At 52.0% G+C, this 18,223-nt stretch overlaps 6 protein-coding genes across 6 annotated transcripts, besides 2 other annotated features; 3 read left to right on the forward strand and 3 right to left on the reverse strand.

The window, feature by feature from the left end:
* Positions 1 to 72: 72 nt before the first annotated feature.
* On the forward strand, positions 73 to 543 carry NFIA_113670 (uncharacterized protein; the record flags this gene model as incomplete). Its single annotated transcript, XM_001262732.1, has 1 exon — positions 73 to 543. The coding sequence occupies one exon, from the start codon at positions 73 to 75 to the stop codon at positions 541 to 543; it is 471 nt and encodes a 156-aa protein (XP_001262733.1).
* Positions 544 to 2,484: 1,941 nt separating this feature from the next.
* On the forward strand, positions 2,485 to 4,177 carry NFIA_113680 (sugar porter family MFS transporter; the record flags this gene model as incomplete). The annotated part of the gene is made up of 2 exons (XM_001262733.1): positions 2,485 to 3,731; positions 3,787 to 4,177. 2 exons carry the CDS (start codon positions 2,485 to 2,487, stop codon positions 4,175 to 4,177), a joined length of 1,638 nt encoding a protein of 545 aa, XP_001262734.1.
* A 502-nt stretch (positions 4,178 to 4,679) lies between these two features.
* Positions 4,680 to 5,044: a microsatellite.
* A 201-nt stretch (positions 5,045 to 5,245) lies between these two features.
* Positions 5,246 to 5,889: a microsatellite.
* Positions 5,890 to 9,885: 3,996 nt separating this feature from the next.
* Positions 9,886 to 10,467, forward strand: NFIA_113690 (GPI anchored serine-threonine rich protein; the record flags this gene model as incomplete). The annotated part of the gene is made up of 1 exon (XM_001262734.1): positions 9,886 to 10,467. One exon carries the CDS (start codon positions 9,886 to 9,888, stop codon positions 10,465 to 10,467), a length of 582 nt encoding a protein of 193 aa, XP_001262735.1.
* Positions 10,468 to 11,121: 654 nt separating this feature from the next.
* Positions 11,122 to 12,341, reverse strand: NFIA_113700 (transcriptional activator of ethanol catabolism AlcS; the record flags this gene model as incomplete). Its single annotated transcript, XM_001262735.1, has 7 exons — positions 11,122 to 11,167; positions 11,217 to 11,350; positions 11,409 to 11,590; positions 11,757 to 11,810; positions 11,860 to 11,960; positions 12,018 to 12,107; positions 12,154 to 12,341. 7 exons carry the CDS (start codon positions 12,339 to 12,341, stop codon positions 11,122 to 11,124), a joined length of 795 nt encoding a protein of 264 aa, XP_001262736.1.
* A 616-nt stretch (positions 12,342 to 12,957) lies between these two features.
* NFIA_113710 (aldehyde dehydrogenase family protein) lies at positions 12,958 to 14,586 on the reverse strand (the record flags this gene model as incomplete). Its single annotated transcript, XM_001262736.1, has 4 exons — positions 12,958 to 13,108; positions 13,156 to 13,225; positions 13,273 to 14,474; positions 14,528 to 14,586. The coding sequence occupies 4 exons, from the start codon at positions 14,584 to 14,586 to the stop codon at positions 12,958 to 12,960; spliced, it is 1,482 nt and encodes a 493-aa protein (XP_001262737.1).
* A 1,159-nt stretch (positions 14,587 to 15,745) lies between these two features.
* NFIA_113720 (zinc-dependent alcohol dehydrogenase) lies at positions 15,746 to 16,904 on the reverse strand (the record flags this gene model as incomplete). The annotated part of the gene is made up of 3 exons (XM_001262737.1): positions 15,746 to 15,792; positions 15,839 to 16,193; positions 16,245 to 16,904. The coding sequence occupies 3 exons, from the start codon at positions 16,902 to 16,904 to the stop codon at positions 15,746 to 15,748; spliced, it is 1,062 nt and encodes a 353-aa protein (XP_001262738.1).
* Between the last annotated feature and the right edge of the window lie 1,319 nt (positions 16,905 to 18,223).

Below are 18,223 nucleotides of genomic sequence, written 5' to 3' on the forward strand. Positions count from 1 at the left end.
CCCAACTGACATCCTTGCACCAAGAACTGATCGACGCTCGCGGCACGGCTGAACCGTAAGGCGTTTCCAAGGATGTTCTATCCCGTGATCCAGCACATCCTTACCAACCTGACCGGCGGCGTCAGCCTACCTGTGGAGTATCCTGTAGCAGCGAGCCAAAACACCAGCAGCGGCGAGCAGTTCGTGGTGGACTCCATCGCCCACAGACTCCGGCGCTGTCCGCACCAGAAGTACGCTCTATTCGGGTATTCTCAAGGCGCAACCTTGATTCTTAACGTGCTCCGCCAACTGAGTCCTCCGGCCCTTGAATCAATCAAATTAGTCATTCTTGTTGGCAACCCATTCTATATGCCCGGGAAGAGTTCCAATGTGAACGCTACTGCGCAGCACCACGAGAAAGCCTTATTAGGGATGTTTGCGGAGAAGGCTATTGCCAGTAACAGGACGACTCAGCTCTTGAAGGAGATGGACCAGAGTGGGAACGTGCTTGATTATTGTCTTGCAGTGAGTATCAGTCGATATCCGTGTTTATTTACTAGCTAATCTTTTTGTCTCCTCATCTTCATTCAGGACGATTTTGTTTGTGCGCCCAACCCTGCTGCTCCTGCCAGATCCCAGCCGGTCACCTGTCCTACGGCCTGGTTGATATCGTTTAGCAGACTGCCTTTGAGCATGTGGTTGGTCGTCTCGGGAGTATCTCCAATTGAGTGGACCAGTACATAGAAAGAGAGATATATATTATACTCCATCTAATCATTTGTAGAGTAGTGTTGTCGGCGATCACAATGATTATATATATAATAATCAACTGTTCTTGCACACACCTAGTGGTTGCTCTGAGGTGGATCATCTGGGTTAGAAAGAACAAGACTCACGCTTCAGAAGTCCAGCCCTACTAATCAGTCCATGGATACAGGCAAGACTCCTAGTATTGCCTCTTTAGTCTTGTACATTAGATACCCAGTCCAAGGTATGCTCGGAGCCGAAGTGTGGCGGTGGCCAATGGAATGTGGCAGAGCAGTCAGGTGATCTGCGGTCAGGTGATATCACCTGATCGAGCAGAAAAGTCTCGACTGAAGAAGTGAGGAAGTTCCATGGTCCAGTTGATGACATAATCTTGGCATTCGCAAACACATGACAAACCCTAACCTAACGCTATTCCTCTTCCGGATGGCTGAGTGGATCTTCCCAAACAGGAAGGGTAGACGAACGCAGATTCTTCTGATGAAAACGAGTCAGTGCCCAAGGCATCCCCAGGCTCATTATATTATCAGTCCAGCAATATACTATCCTTTTCTACTGTTGCTTGACTCAATATCTAAGCAGTACTCTGTAGATGTGGACATCCGTCATAGACTAAACGGATCAACAGCCACAAAGTCATTTCTTCCTTGGTGAAGTGCCTGAAAGCTTGGTGGCCGCAGCTGAGCGAACCAGGAATGTCTCCCAACGCCACTGACGATTCTCGGCTCAGCCGGTTTCTTTTCTCTCCCATTTTACGTTCATTTCTCAGCCTTTGCCGAGGCCGATCCGTCTCGGTCGGCGTCATTTCTTTTCTGTTGGGTTGGCTTTAACCTGTTGGGCAGAGGTGAATAGCCTTTGTAGACACCCCATGAATACATCATTGATAGTATGATAAATATACTCCAGATACTCCGCAGTATACTAATGTATGCTATTCACCGGTGAACTGAAGAGGAATGGCAACCCCTCATTCTCCAGGTGGACTGGCTGTCTGTCTGCTGTCTCCAGCTGGGGATCCGTCCTCTTCCGGGAGCAGGAGTACGGAGTAGAAATTTGCCGAGATTCTGGAGATGTGGATGGGCGTGTAGGTGTGGATGTCTTAGTTTCACTATATGCGCGGATACCCGGAATCGGTAATGATGGATGCTATTCCCTGACAATCATTACTACATGTCGTCTTCGGCCGATGCTCTGTAGAGTAATTGGCATACATCATCGCAATATAGTCCCTGTCATTGCGTTCGTCTCATTTGGCGAACCATTCCTGTCCATCGTGGCGCTGCCATGGCATTCTTACTAAGACCGTGACCCAGTGGCGTCCGACAGAATCTTCTATGAACAATGGCCGGTCTCGTCCAGCCGTGGATCCCGAAGTTCTGCCTGGACTTCACTCTGACTGGCCATTTACTGTCAGCTCTTCCAATCATAATCACGGATCATGCAGACCCGAAGCTGACGGCTCCTGTGCTATCCCCGTGCCGACTATCGTCATCTCCAGCGGGATGCCTGCCTGTCCTCCCCACACTCTGTCTGTCCCCTCGTTCCTGTGCCTGTGGATCTCTTCTCTGATTTTTCTTCGTCTAGCCAGGGGAGTTGACAAATATAAATAAGCCGTTTCCTCGCTCTGATCGTTTCCTCTTTTCTTCCTCGTCCGGGTTTTATCTCCTCCCTTCCTCCACTACCTTACTCTATGGTCATAACACCATAACACCATAATCTCTCATTATACAAAGGAAAGACATGGGTGTCGAGACAGAAACCCACCATGGGGAATCCATCACCCCCGCCCCCCAGCCTCACTACTCCAGCTCCGACTCGGTGGCTGCTGAGAAGCCACTCGATCTCGGGGTCGACACTCCCATCCCCCGGCTGACCCTTCGGTCCGCCATCATGGGACTGTTCGTCTCCATGGGCGGTCTGCTGTTCGGATACGACACTGGTCAGATCTCCGGATTCCAGGAGATGAGCAACTACCTGCACCGGTATGGTGAATACAGCAACGGCAAGTACCACTTCAGCCATGTTCGCTCCGGTCTCATCGTCGGTCTGCTGTCCATCGGTACCCTGATCGGTGCGCTGGTCGGGGCTCCCATCGCCGACAGACTTGGCCGCAAGTGGTCCATCACCTTGTGGAACATCATCTTGATCGTTGGTATCATTGTTCAAATTACCGCTCCTACAGGTCACTGGTGGCAGATGGTCGTCGGCCGTTGGGTTACCGGTCTGGGTGTCGGTGGCTGCTCGCTGCTTGTTCCCATGTACCAGGGTGAGAGTGCACCGCGTCACGTCCGTGGTGCCATGATCAGCTGCTACCAGCTGTTCGTGACGCTGGGGATCTTCCTCGCCTACCTGATCAACCTGGGAACCGAGAGCATGGACGGCACCGCCCAGTGGCGCATCACCCTAGGTCTGACCGTCGTTTTCGCCTTGGTCTTGGGCGGCGGCATGGCCTTCTTCCCCGAATCCCCTCGCTTCGAGTACCGCCACGGCAAGATCGACAGCGCCCGGCGCACCATGTCCAAGCTGTACGGTGTGCCCGAGAACCACCGCGTGATCGTCCAGGAACTCTACGAGATCCAGAAGCAGCTCGACGCCGAGTCCGGAGTGCAGGTGTGGCACGAGTTTTTGACCGGCCCGCGCATGCTCTACCGTGTCGCCCTCGGTATGCTCCTGCAGTGCCTGCAGCAGCTCACCGGCGCCAACTACTTCTTCTACTACGGCACCACCATCTTCCAAGGCGCCGGTCTCTCCAACAGCTTCGTCACCTCCGTCATCCTCGGCGCCGTCAACTTCGTCACCACCTTTGGCGGTCTGTACGTGGTCGAGAATTATGGCCGCCGCAAGTCCCTCATCTTCGGCGCCGGCTTCATGTTCTGCATGTTCATGATCTTCGCGTCCATCGGCCACTTTATGCTTGATGTCAACGACCCCACCAACACCCCCGAGGTCGGCAAGGGCATGATCGTCCTCGCCTGCTTCTTCATTGCGTACGTTGCCTTCCTCTTTCTTTCATGTCTGCATCATAAACTAAAAAACTGATAGTGCATTCGCAATGACCTGGGGTCCCATGGTCTGGGCCATCGTCGCCGAGCTCTTCCCCTCCAAGTACCGCGCAAAGGGCATGGCCCTAGCCACCGCCTCCAACTGGCTCTGGAACTTTTTGCTGAGCTTCTTCACCCCCTTCATCACCGGCGCCATCGACTTCGCTTATGGGTATGTCTTCGCGGGCTGTCTGCTGGTCGCCGCCTTCGTCGTATACTTCTGCGTTATTGAAGGCAAGGGCCGCACACTCGAGGAGATCGACTGGATGTACGTGAACCATGTGGCGCCGTGGCAGAGCAGCAAGTTTGAGATTCCGCAGACTGAGTGGGAGGAGGGACCTGGTGCTCAAAGCCGGAAGGAGGAGCAGGCTTTCCATGCGGAGGTTGCCTAGTTTTGTTTTTCCATTGCTTGGAGTTTGGTGGCTTGAGGTTGGGTATATACTACACTTGCATATAGATTTGCTTCTGGATATGATACGATACCATGATGAAATATCTTATAGATATCTTTCTAGTCTGCTTCAGCAGAATATAGTATCAACCCTTCCAATCAATAGTATTGGGTATTAAGAACCTGACTGTAGTACCGCGTACTTCGGAAGCCGAGGTAGTTGATTCGCCTTGATTAAATGAGACGCTGACTAGCTAGCTAGAACCGAAAGATGTACATCCACTGCGGAGCAGATTCATAACGAGTGACAGCAGGATGTACTAGCTAATTCAATAGGTAAGACTCCTATCACGAACACAGAGGTATCGATCCGAGGCTCAAGCTGGAGGAACAATATCCGTGCACACTCCTCCAATGCAGATGGCGAGGATGGGACACTATTGCCATTAGAATATAGGTATACATGCTGTACGACTTGGCATCTTACCTCGTTGCCACATTCGCCACAGTTCAAGGGGTCAATGTCGGTATCAGTGCAGACCCCATCGCAGTCGGTTAGACCAAGTGGACATCCACATACACCATCTGTGCAGATCTGACCAAGAGGGCACTATTCGCACCGTTAGCATCCTGATAAATCAATCAAATGCAGAAACCAGGACGGACCGCATTGCCACAGGCACCACAGTTAAGAGGGTCAATATCAGTGTCAGTGCAGAGGCCATCGCAGTCGGTCAGATCACCTGGACATCCACATGCACTATCTGTGCAGATCTGACCAAGAGGGCACTATTGCATTGTCAGCATGCAGATATATGAATCAATGCAGAACAAGGACGGACCGCATTGCCACAGCCACCGCAGTTCAACGGATCGATGGTTGTATCAACGCAGAGACCCAAGCACTGGGTCTGGCCTGGGGGGCACTCGCCCACTTCGCAGACCCCGTTAACGCAAGGCGTTCCCTCAGGGCACTGCCAACAATGAGCTTCGGGTGATGAGCAAAACAGCGGCGGTTATACTCACCGCAACACCACATGCGCCGCAGTTGGTAGGGTCGGTTGTGGTGTCAACGCAGATGCCGTCACAATCAGTCTCGCCTGGGGGGCACTCTTCTACTTGGCAGACTCCGTCCACGCAGGGTTCGCCATCGGCGCACTGGATAAGGTGAGTTTCGGAATGATGGAGCAGTTATAGGTATACTCACCACATTACCACAGGCACCACAGTTGGTTGGATCAGTTGTCAGATCAACGCAGATGCCATCGCAATCAGTCTCCCCTGGGGGACACTCTTCTACTTGGCAGACTCCGTCCACGCAGGGTTGGCCGTCAGGACACTGGATACGGTGAGCTCCCTGAATAAATAGCAGAACGAGGTACCGCATATACTCACCACATTGCCGCAAGCACCACAGTTGGTTGGATCAGTCGTCAGATCAACGCAGATGCCATCGCAATCAGTCTCGCCTGGAGGGCATTCTTCTACTTGACAGACTCCGCCCACACAAGGCTCTCCCTCAGGACACTGGATACAGTGAGCTCCCCGAATAAATAACAGAGGTACTGCATATACTCACCACATTGCCGCAAGCACCGCAGTTGGTTGGATCAGTCGTCAGATCAACGCAGGTGCCGTCGCAATCAGTCTCGCCTGGAGGGCACTCTTCGACTTGACAGACTCCATCCACGCAAGGCTCTCCCTCAGGACACTGCAATTAAAGACAGGTGAGCTTTGAAAACAGACAAGACAGGGATAGCCACTCACCACAGTACCACAGGCACCACAGTTGTTAGGGTCAGTGTTCAGGTCAGCACAGACACCATCGCACTCGACCTGGCCTGGAGGGCACGCTGGCTCTTGACAGACACCAGCCGTGCAAACTTCGCCCTCTGGACACTGGTGGACGGTTATTTATGTATACGTATCTGTGGCAGGACCGACGGACATACCACATTGCCGCACTCCCCGCAGTTTGCAGGATCATTGAGGACATCCTGACACACAGCGTCGCAGCATTCCCAGTCCACTGGGCACTGTCATATCCCCTAAGCATAAGGTATTTTCCAGATAAAGTAATTGCCTGGATTTGCTGCTTACCACAATATCGCATGCGCCGCAAGCGTCATGGCATGTCTGGACATGGGTGCAGACGCCGTTGCAGCAGGCATCACCCTCGGGACACTGCAGGAAAAGAAAAAAAAAACGCTGATTAGATGCCATCCATCATGAGCAGCAGGGTCAGTGGACATACCACGGTACCGCAAGCTCCGCAGTTGTTGGGATCGGTGGCCGGATCAACACATGCCCCGTTGCATTCCAAGTCCGGGGGCAGACAGATCAAGAGACAAGCGCCACCGACACAGTCGGGGGTCTCTGGAGGGCACTATCGATACGGACGGGAATGAGACAAGGCGTGTTCTGCAACTGCAACTGAACCCGGGAGGATGTATACGTACCGCTATGTCACATCCGCCGCAGTTTTCGGGATCAGAAGACGCATCAACACAGTCGAAGCCACAGCCAATCTCTGGAGGCATACAGAGGGGGTCGCAAACACCGTCGCTGCAGATGCCGTTCTCGGGAGGGCACTACGTGCACAGTGAGCCGAGGGACTGTGACCTGGCTGCTTCAAGGAGTCTGGCATATACTTACGGCATTGTTGCAGGCCCCGCAGTTCTCGGGATTGTTCTGCAGATCCACACATAGATTATCGCAGCAAGTCAGGAGCGGGGGACACTACGGGAGTCGTTGTCAGCCGCGGCAGCTCTCCTTGCGCGGATTATAATAAGCCCTGCGATTTAGACTTACGAATCCAGTGCAGAGACAACCCTCTGGGTCCACGGCACACTATCCGCTAGAAGTTAACAGGTGTAACAGGTAGAGCCAAAGAAGATCCTACCGCTTGGTTGGCACGGCCTTGAACACCCCTTGCAAACTGGGGGAATCTGACCCTGGCATATGCCACAGACACAATGCCTGCTCCAAATCAGAGATTGATGGCGGAGGAGGAGTGGACGGACCACGAACCGTTGAAAAGGAGGAAGAACAACGAGCGTTTCGTCATTTTGAGCAAGCTGGTAGTGGTGCTTTCGAATATGAGTGTCGTCAGCCTGGTGGTGCGAGATCAAGCTGAAATGGTGTGATCCATCGAGGGTTTATATAGAGGCCATGCATAGATGCATCCGTTATGCTGCCACTATGACAGCACACTTTGAGGCACAAAGGTTTGGCATGAGGCGGACCAATGCATCATCATGCGCCCTGGCATGTGTAACGACCGCCTGTTGACCCCACAACACAGGGTGCAAGCCTTGTATTATGCATGTGCTTGATTCCAGCCGAATTGCAGAGGGTTTCAGCTAGGGCTCGCCTAGTCAGTTCATAGCGTAATGCAGGCTTGCTCCTTGTCAGTGCCGAATAAAGTATAGATCTAGTACTAGAGCTAATGTTCTTTCCCTGCAGAGCTCCAACTTGCCACTTATCATTATAGCCAGGTCTCATCACCATCTACAGCGGTGCAAAGATGGCTGCTATGATTTGCCTACAGGCCGCGGAGTGCAGACGTTCTGAAACACCATTATATTCCGGATGATCGATGTCTGTTGTTCCGAAGTCTTAGGAGTGAAAACTGGGCTGTTGAACAAAGCAGAACAACGTTACATATGTCTATAGCACAGGTGTTCAAGCCAGCAGCACGGGTGGGACTTCGGCAGGCCTGTGATGCTGTGCAACCACACCTTAAGAATGACACTGTGACCTACATAGCGTATGAAAATAATCTGCATCTGCATTGGATGCTATGCAGCTATGCTCATATGGAGGTGATAATTCTTTGTACATGGGCGAATAAGCAGGCAAGTATACCTGAGTATACTCACCTTGTGATGAAACACTGGCAACTTGTTTAGCACTAACGTCCTGGACATCACAAATGCTTGAAGTAATACCTTGTATAACTCAGAAACAGACAGTGGCACACCTATTCAAGCCCTGAACACCTCTTATGTCTTACAGCTCCGATGTCACCGTCACCAAGTCCTCCGCACTGATCTAACCACGCCTTGGCACTTTCCTCTCAGTGGCAGGATTCTATCCAATCCTCCATCAAGTGAATAGCGATAGCGAACTTGACTCAGCGCAGAGCCGAGAATACTCTACTACCGGTTGTCATGTCAGACATCGAGTGGGCGGACAGGATTGTCGAGTAACATACCATGGCGCCAAGTCGACGTGCTATTCAAACTGAGTCGGATGGGTTTGCGTTCATTCAGAAGCAGCTACCAGGATTTATACTTCAATCTACTTACTACCAGGAGAAGGCCTCCGACCAGTGTATCCGAGAACTACTTGGCCCAAAAGACGAACAGCTTGCTGCATTCGAGGAACACATTTCTTCAAGGGAAAGCGCTGATTTGCCACAGATACAACCGAGTCTGTCTTCATTGCAGTGGGTAATCGTGTACAATCCTATCAAGCTGCTGGCTGAGACGGATCATCACCTGCAAAGCAGTACCAAGGTCACGACGTTGACTGATCACCGTGGAAGACCGGCGGAAGCTCGCGTAAATACCACCAGCGGGCTTCCTGCCAGCGTAACATTTGATCCACGCAATGATAAAGGCCACTCCGGTAAAATCTGAGAAGTGCTAGAGAAGATCAAGTCCGAGGATTGATATTCCTGGCCTGCAACAGATCCATGCTCACCAAGGGTACATTTAGCTCAGTACCGCTCGCCATTTGCCACGATATCTTGATTGATGGATCAAGTACTGGCATGCAGTTGTGTTATGGACGACTAGAGCCGATTAGTCACTTGAAGTCTTCCTTGACATGGTCTTGTCCGGCATTGATGCCACAGGCTAGCCTCTATAGGTGACAGCCCGTTAACAAACCTCCGCTAGTACAAGTCAGTTGAAATATATTGTAAGGTGCATGCACGGATTAGTAGTGCTCTAATGCCAGCAGGAATAATTTGCCAGAGTCATTCGGAACAATATATATCAGTGGAATGGGACTTCTATTGTTGGTATATATATATACTCTGATACGTATCCTCACTTCCAAAAAAGGATTTGAATTTGCTTCAACTTGCAGCATTGATTTCAGCAGCTGAAGCAGTGCCTCCAGTGAGACTGTTTTCGCTCGAGCGACATTTCACCACCATCTTGCAGACAGACGGATTCACGAATGAAGTGACTATGGCCTGAAGAAGTAATGATCGGGTATAGTCCGTGCCCAAAATGCATCTCTCCCTTCTTCGTCACCAACCAGAGCTGTTATGATTTCCACACACCTCAATTGAAGAACCTTCTCCAATCTCCCCGCTCTTTCTATCCAATAGAAGGACTATGACACGTCACTAAGCTTGGGTGTAATTTGCCTCGACCGCCACAGGATGCGCTGCCTCGTATTCCCCTCGCTGGTTGCTTTAGGGTCGCGGCATCCATCCAACCACATCTCGGGGTTCGAGACGAGTCATGCCGCTTGGTGTGATATCTACACGATGCCCAGACCTTGTCACTCGTATCGGATGAGGCTGACCTATTCCTGGCTGCTCTCCACATCATTAAGGTTTGAGGGCGTTCAGGCACCGTGCTATATAAGGCGGCTCAGTTACTCACCTTCCTCTCGACCTCTGTCAGTCAAGTCGTTCCCTTTCATTGCTCCCTCATCACTCGTTGATCGGTTATTATTTCAATCTTTACAATGTACAAGCTTCTGACTGCTTCTCTACTGGCCACTGTCGCCCTTGCGGCAGGCCACAATGGCCTCATTGCCCGCCAGGTCTCCAGCTGTGAATCGCACACTGGCTTCAAGACCTGCAAGTCTTCCTGCATTCCCGTCACCTACAGCTGCTGCGCTGTTGGTGAGGGCGGCTGCGAGCCAGGCACCTACTGCACCGACGATGGCTGCTGCCCCATCGGGGAGATCTGTACTGGACCTGGTGGTACCGTGACTGGAACCTTGACGGATACCATCACCAACACCTTGACCGACACTATTACCAATACTCAGACAAACACCCACACCGAGACCGCGACGCCTACTGTCACTGAGGAGACCACGTCTACCTCCACCTCTACTTCTACTTCCACCTCGATCTCGACCACTACATCTCGGCCCGTCATCCCCACCCAGCCCACGGTCACCTCTCCAAGCGGGACCCCATCGCCCTCTGGCTCCTCCACCGCCAGCCCTTCCCCCCCTCTGTTCACCGGCGCCGCGTCGCGCCTGAACGCCGGCATGGGTGCTGTGGCTGGTCTGATTGCGGGAGCTGCCCTCCTATAATCCTCACGCGTGCGCCTTGATGAAGGTGTTCCAGTTGGAGGTGCGCTGAATTGAAACGGATGTTCTTTGCCGTGTCCTTCTACTGTAACTAGTTATAGTGTAATCCTAATTGAATGCGTGTGCTATCCATTGTCTTCTGCTATGTCAAGTGAATACTATAGTATATTGAGTGTTAGTGCATGAAGAGGAGCGGGGACTAGACGTTTCGTACCCTTAATTTCCATCTTAGTGGCTTATGGTATACTCACTGCGACTGCTCATCCCATCTGACAGGTTCTGTTTACGTTGTCAGTGTGCAGAGATCTCTTCGCATGAAATGCTGAGGGTCAACCACTATGCTAGCAAGACGCACTTGTGTGACCTGAGGGAAAGAAAGGAGAAGAGCGAGCGATTATTGTCGGTGGTCAACCATTGCTACTGTTGATTTACAAGACAACGCAAGGACTTGAAGCGGGGAAAAGCCTGTATTGAGCAAGGCATGTCTTTCAACTATGGCAAACGCTTCTCATACCATAAGGACAAAAGCCTCACTTCCTTCGATCCATTTACCAGGCAACGTGTATGACAGCGAGACCCCATCTCGCCGACTTCTGATTGACTATCCCAATCCATACACCATATCGGCGCTGTGCCGTGACCAGAGGATGGAGATACCTACTTCTCCCCAGCACCAGCCCCATACTCCGGATCCTGCCCACCACTTCGACACTCAGTACCGGCACAGACAACCAGCGAATACTCATACTCACCTCGCACGCCGATCCCAGAGCCTACTCAAGTCCCCGACAGGCAAACGGACAGGTAACCCCACCGAATCAAACAACTGCGCCACGAGGAGATAGAAACCCAGCATGCTCGCCACGAACAGGGACGCACCGGCCGCCTATACATACCGTCAGTATTAGCCATGCACATCACTGGCTGTGAAAGAAGGGACATACCACTATCAACCGATTACCGACGAGGGCATCCGCAACCGCCAGACGCCAGTATGCCCCAGTCAAAAAGATGAAGACGAGCGTGAGCGTCGTGAAGATAGCGACGTAGACTGCGTTTGTGCGGGTCGCGCAGATCAAAAAGATGAGCATTAAAACGCCCATCCAGATGAAGAGGAAGGCTGGTTCTGTTAGGACATTCCGTTGGACGAGGACAGGGTGGGTGCGAACCGTATGTATTCAGAAAGTCAGGACTGCTGAGGCCTGCTACTGTGTCGGTAGCAGAGGTTGAGTAGGGGGCTAGGTACGAGCACCTGTTAGCAGCAGGAGTATGGAGAGGGGGAGGGCACGAACCTGCGGCATTGAAGGCGGGAGTCATAGTGCAGCCGAAGGCGAACCAGAATGCGCCTGTTACTATCAGTTCATCTGCTATATCGCTTCGAGATACTCAACGAACCGATTGTGCCGAATACAACGCAGGGAAAGGTGTTGCCGAGGATAAACTCCAGGATACTGGTCAAGACGAGCAGTCCGCCCCCGAGGAAGATAATTGGGCCACTAGACAAACATATCAGCATTGTATCCTGCAGCCTTCGGATATTGATTGACACCTACGTGAACGCAATACCCGCTCCAGTAGCACCTCTCCATCCCATGAGGCAGCAGGACAACGGGGTAGTGGTGATAACAAATCCGCCGAGGGCCCTGGCTAGTCAGTAAAGGAATAATCTCGTCCAGCGCGGGTAGTTACAAAGGGGTAGGATTGCCCATCTGTTTCGAGAGCATGCCCTGCCGCTGGGTCAGGGGGCTCAGGTACAGCTTTTCGAACTGCTCAGCGGACAGGGTGACGGATGTAGGAATTGTCGTCAGAGAAGGCATGGCTGTCTCGTCCTGAGGGGAGGGCTTCGTGTAGTTCTTAAGGCCCTGTTCAGTGTCCATTGTGTCTGGCAGTCTATGAGTGAGAGTATGCCGCAAGATGAGATAGAAGCTGGGGAAACTGGGGTTAGATCAGAACCTGGGGTAAGGACCTGGGTCTTATATCAGCAGTCTCCCTATGATAGTCCGTATCCCGGTCGAGCGGAGCCCTATGATCAGCACGAATATAATTTCCTTTTTGGGTAGGATCCGGGGAAGCGGAGTAGGAAGGAAGTCTAGCCCAGCCCTTCATAGATGTGGCTGTAGCCTGGGGTCATGATTCGGTGATCAATATGCACCGGATCTCTAGTCTGAGAGGAACCCACTTTTGTGCTACTGGGCAGGGGCGAGAATCACTGGATAGGGGGACCCGGTGTCTGAAACTGTGGATTGTCTGAATTTGAGATCAGGGAGTACTGTTGATACCGACAGGGGTCTACTCAATTCCCGGAAACATAACGCTTGGCATTCGAGGATTTTCATGGACCCATTCATCAATCAACAACGGTTTGTTTCTTGAAGAGTGAGGCATGAATTGCAGTTCGACCGATTTACACTACTGAATCGCACGGACAAGACTAAAAAGGACAAAATGCCGCATAATCATAAATAAACCATTACCAAATCAATATCTGCTACTCTAAGCACCCTTGATACGAGCGTGCACAGTCTTGACCTGCGTGTAGTTGTCCAGAGCGTATGATCCCAGCTCCCGACCCAAACCGGATTCCTTGAAGCCGCCGAATGGCATCTGAGCAAGGAAGGTGTTGTAGTTGTTGATCCACACAGTTCTGTAATAGTTAGCAACATGCTAGACATGCGGAATACCGGAACATACCCGGCTCTGATAGCATTGGATACTCTGATGGCAGTGTTCAGATTGTCAGTGTGAACAGCCGCCGCCAACCCTACATCCAGTCAGCATCGAATGATATAGAGGAAAAGGTAGGCTCACCGTAGTTCGTATTATTAGCAATCTCAATAGCCTCCTCCTCGGAGCTAAACTTCTGCACTGTACAGACGGGCCCGAAGATCTCCTCTTTGACAATCTTCATGTCCTCACGCACGTCCGCGAAAATGGTAGGCTGGATGTAGTACCCCTTTTCGCCGTGGCGCGCTCCACCAGTAATAACCTTGGCACCTGCCTTCTTACCCTCATCGATGTATCCCATGATCCGGTCAAACTGCACCTGAGAGACCTGGGGACCCTGGAACGTCTCTGGGTGGAACGGGTCCCCGACCTTGTTTTCCTCCGCGCGCTGCTTGAAGAGCGCCAGGAATTTGTCATAGATGGATTCATGCACAAGGACGCGCGAGCCGGCGGCACAGCACTGCCCGTGGTTGAAGTAGATACCCAGATTCACGTATTTGATCGCGTCTTCCAGATCGGCGTCGGGAAAGACGATGTTGGGAGACTTGCCGCCCAGCTCGAGGGTGACTTTCTTTAGGTTGCTCTTCGCTGCGACCTGGAGAATCTGGCGGCCAACCAGCGTCGAGCCGGTAAATGCCACCTTGTCGATATCCATGTGGGCAGCGATAGCAGCGCCGGCCACGCGCCCGAATCCCGAGATGATGTTGATTACACCCGGGGGAAAGCCGGCCTCCTTGACCAGTTTGGCGACATACAGTGCTGAAAGCGGTGTTTGCTCGGCAGTTTTGAGCACAACTGTGTTGCCGGTGGAAACGGCAGGCCCGATCTTCCACGCCCACATGAGCAGCGGAAAGTTCCATGGGATGATCTGGCCACAGACGCCAACCGGCTCGTGACGGGTGTACGTCAGACTGCCGGGGTTGGTATCGATCGTTTGGCCGACGATTTTGTCCGCCCAGCCACCGTAGTATCGGATACAGTTTGCAGAGAGAGCAACGTCCCCCTTGGCGATCTGGAAGGCCTTGCCGTTGTCGAGGGCCTCGATGGCGGCGATGGTATCCATGTCGCGTTCGAGGAAGTCAGCAAGGCGAGTTAGGAGACGGCCGCGCTCTGAGGGGATGACGTCCTTCCATGCGCCCTTGAAGGCTTTGCGGGCGGCTTCGACGGCAATGTCAACGTCTTTTTCGGTGGCCTCGTGAACGGCCACGATGGGTTTTTCGTCATGCGGGTTGATAGTTTCAAAGGTTTTGCCTTCTACACCGGGGACGAATTCATTGTTGATGAACCTTTGCAGTGTTAACGAGGAGAATGGACTATTCTTGAGTACTTGGGTACATACAGCCCTAGTGGTTGTTCATAGGTAACAGTAGGAGTGACGATGGTCTGGAAGAGAGCCATGTTGAGGACAGAGTGAAGATGCGTGAAACTGACAAGGAGTGGATTGAAACGTGAACGTGCAGAAGCTATGAGGGTAGAAAGAGGGCAGGCCGATGCTTCCACTGCTTACTCTTATAGCACAGTCCTATTGCATATGCACCGGGCCAAGGGCAAGTAGCAAGGATGTTGACAAATAGAAAGGCAAACAGTAGGATCCATGACTCCGCGTCTCATCCCTCCGCACTCCACATTCTTCATTATTCCTAACGCTAGGTTTGTGTCGGCGACTGGGCTTCTCTCCTGTGGTTCCGTCTCTGTCCTGGCCGAGATCCACAAGTGAACTGCCACGAGACTGCCTGAACGGGTAATTTGTCCATGAACTAGTTGTGGGGTGTTCGGACAGCTGGAACTTCAAGTTACACAAATATGCCAGAGTACTGGTTATTGGATACTGTCAAGTGACCTCATATGCGACAGTTCAATTCGTCATCACTATCTCTGCATGTAGCCAACTACCCCCGCATCTCAAGGAAGTGTATCCCGGAGACTCGAATTCATCCACCCAAGTCCGAGAATCCGCGGAGGAAGAGCAGACTAGATAACTGGTGGATTCTAATAAACCTAATCTATTCTTGCTCAGATCGGAGCCGCTCTCGGATCCGCATCCGCTTGGCAGCGGATCAGCACGGCGGGGTATTAGGGGTATCACCTCCAGGCCAGAGTGCCAACTCGACGATGCTGTAGGGGTAGAATTTAGGCGATTATCTGCTGTACTGGTTATTCTATCTGGCGCTTTTCCTTTCGGGTAGAAATATCCCGGTTACACGTAAGATCTACCTGACACCAAGACTATATCCATTCAATGGCAGGTTTTATACTGTACAACATAAGAATGTAATATTCTGTTTATCTGCATTATTAGCAACCTATTAGGGAGGAATAATTCGGTATGAGATTATGGAAGCAATATCGATTTGTCTATACCAGCTCAGGAAAGTCCAAATTACAGCTAATGAGTGCGACTATATCTACAATGGAACAGGCAAGGTATATTCAGAATCAATAGATGGTGGATTGACTAATGACAACTCGACAACATATGGATCAGCCTCATTTGTGCATGCAGACATTCTTCAATTGCTCAATGCAGAATACATTATAGCAACCTAAGATAGGAAACTCATTCAGGCAGCTCAAGGACGTAGCGACCAGCAATCTTGCCTTGTTCTATCGAACTGTTAGCTAGATTCACCCCATGATTGAAGGAACATACCCATGAGCTCATAGATCTTAGGCAGATCCTCAAGCGGAGCAGTCTTGAAAGGAGCTTTGATCAGTCCCCGAGCAAAGAAATCAATAGCCTCGACACCGTCCTGTCTATTCCCAACATAGCTACCCTTGATGTTGATCATGCGCACGACAGTGTTGAGGACCGGTGCCCTCAGGAAGGCGTTCGCAGGCAATCCAATGGCGACGACAGTACCGCGCGAGCGAACATACTCGGTAGCCTGCTGGAAGGGCTTCTCCGAGACGGCCAGGAGAATCACAGCATGCGCACCCAGCCCATCCGGCGTGGCTGCCTTGACATCAGCGACCAGATCACTGGACTTGGTGAAATCAACGTATGCCTGTCGCGGTTAGTATCTCACGTCTAGTCTATTCGACGGACGGCAACAAACCTCAGCACCAAGCTGCTCGCACATCACCCGCTTCTCATCCCCACCATCAATAGCAATAACCCGCAACCCCATGGCGCGCGCATACTGCTGCGCCAGGGATCCCAACCCACCACCCGCACCAACAATCGCAACCGTTTGCCCAGGCCGAGCCCCGGACTCCTTCAACCCCTTGTACACGGTAATACCGGCACACAGCACCGGCGCCACCGCATCCAGGGGCACGTTTTTGGGAATCTTAGACGCATGCGTCGCCTTGCCAATAGTGTACTGCTGGAAGGTGCCGTCGACGGTATACCCGGACAGCGAGGCATTCTGGCAAAGCGGTTCATCCGCCTGCTTGCAAAATTCACATGCGAGACAAGACCCGTTCAACCACTTGATGCCGGCGTGGTCGCCGATCTCGAATTCAGTGACGAGGTCGCCCTTGGCTACCACGATGCCGGCGCCCTCGTGTCCGCCGACGAGTGGCATCTTGACTGGGAGGGGCCAGTCGCCTTTCATGGCGTGGAGGTCGGTGTGGCAGACGCCTGAGTAGCGGATCTTGACGAGGATCTCATCGGGCCCGGGCTTCGGGACGGGGATTTGCTTGAGGACTAGAGGGCCGCCGACTTTTTCGGCTACTTGGGCCCATTGCATGGAGGGGACGGAGTCTTTAGTCATGGTTGTTATAGGTGGGGCGAAGTTGTGAAAGAAATTGAGATTGTGTGTAAGTAAAGCGATGTGATTGATGATTGATGAGATGGATCTAGATTAACTCGAGTACCTTGATGGTACTTATAGTTCTTTGGAAACTGTACGATGGAGACAAAGTGTTCCCTTGTTCCAGGGGCATACGGAATGCGACTGGGAGGGGAACGAGGCCACGCAGCCCAGTGGAGTTTCTCGAGACAGCAGTGCGAGATTGGTGATTGGCCGGTATCTCCCATAGCTGATATCTGGGCCAATGCAGTTTGCTTATTGTGGAGTGGAGCGTCTCTCGGATGAGCTCCATTTCCCCAGATCCCCGCGACTACGAGTCCAGTGTCATCCCCATGGGGATCCCACCACACCTCTAACTCATTCAATTCTCTGGCGCAAAGTACACTTCAGGCAATAATTCCGAATCTACTTCCTTGTGTCCGAGAACCTACAAGCTAGAGAATAAAACAGTAGAAGGTAGAGCTGATCCAAAGGCTGATCCTAAGTGCCAGTATGCGGGGGGAAATCCGACAATAGTACGATGCACACGCCAACCAATCATGGTCCAGGCTATTCCGGGCCTTGTGGCGATCAGGGTACGGAGTAACTCTACGATTCAGCTCATTGTCCAGAATCACGAACAGAGAAATTGAGTTCCATATGTCCGAGTCATAGCAAAAGTTCTTTTCTGGCTCGCTTAACGCTCCACAAGGCTGTCACATCGAGCCTAAGCTAATAGTAGGGCAGATAAGTGTTAACTGCCGAGTGACAGCGGCTGCGGGGAAGACATACATTGTGCGGTTCCGCACAAACTCTATTGAGGCCCAGATAGGCCACAGCCAATGTCAGAGAAATGATGCTTCAGAGACATTGGCGAACGAATGTAGTCAGCTGATTGGTGCGGTCATCCAGATGGTCCAGATGGTCCAGACATCCCATCATGGTTGGCGTATCCCAATACAAGTGCGGAGCCGCTCCGGGAGGGGCATGCCTTGCCAATCTGGACATTGGTCTTTCTTTTGCGGAGCCGCTCATGAGCTAGGCTCTCTGGTTAAGGAGAAATCGATTGGCTGCCTGAGATTAGGAACTCGATCGACATACCGTTCGCAGAGAGCGACTCTATCAATATCTGTCGAACCGAACAGAACTGTCTAACTTGCTTTGGCTCAAATTGAGTTTACTAGATCGCACTATGTCTCACTCATCTGAACTGGCGATCATGCATCAGTAGCTAGGATCCGTACAGAGTATACACAGATCTGTCAGCGGAGCCGCTCAGCAGCTATGGTTGCTGATCGCAG

The sequence above is a fragment of the Aspergillus fischeri genome, genomic scaffold (genome assembly GCF_000149645.3).
Source record: "Aspergillus fischeri NRRL 181 1099437636259 genomic scaffold, whole genome shotgun sequence".
NCBI lineage: Eukaryota > Fungi > Ascomycota > Eurotiomycetes > Eurotiales > Aspergillaceae > Aspergillus > Aspergillus fischeri.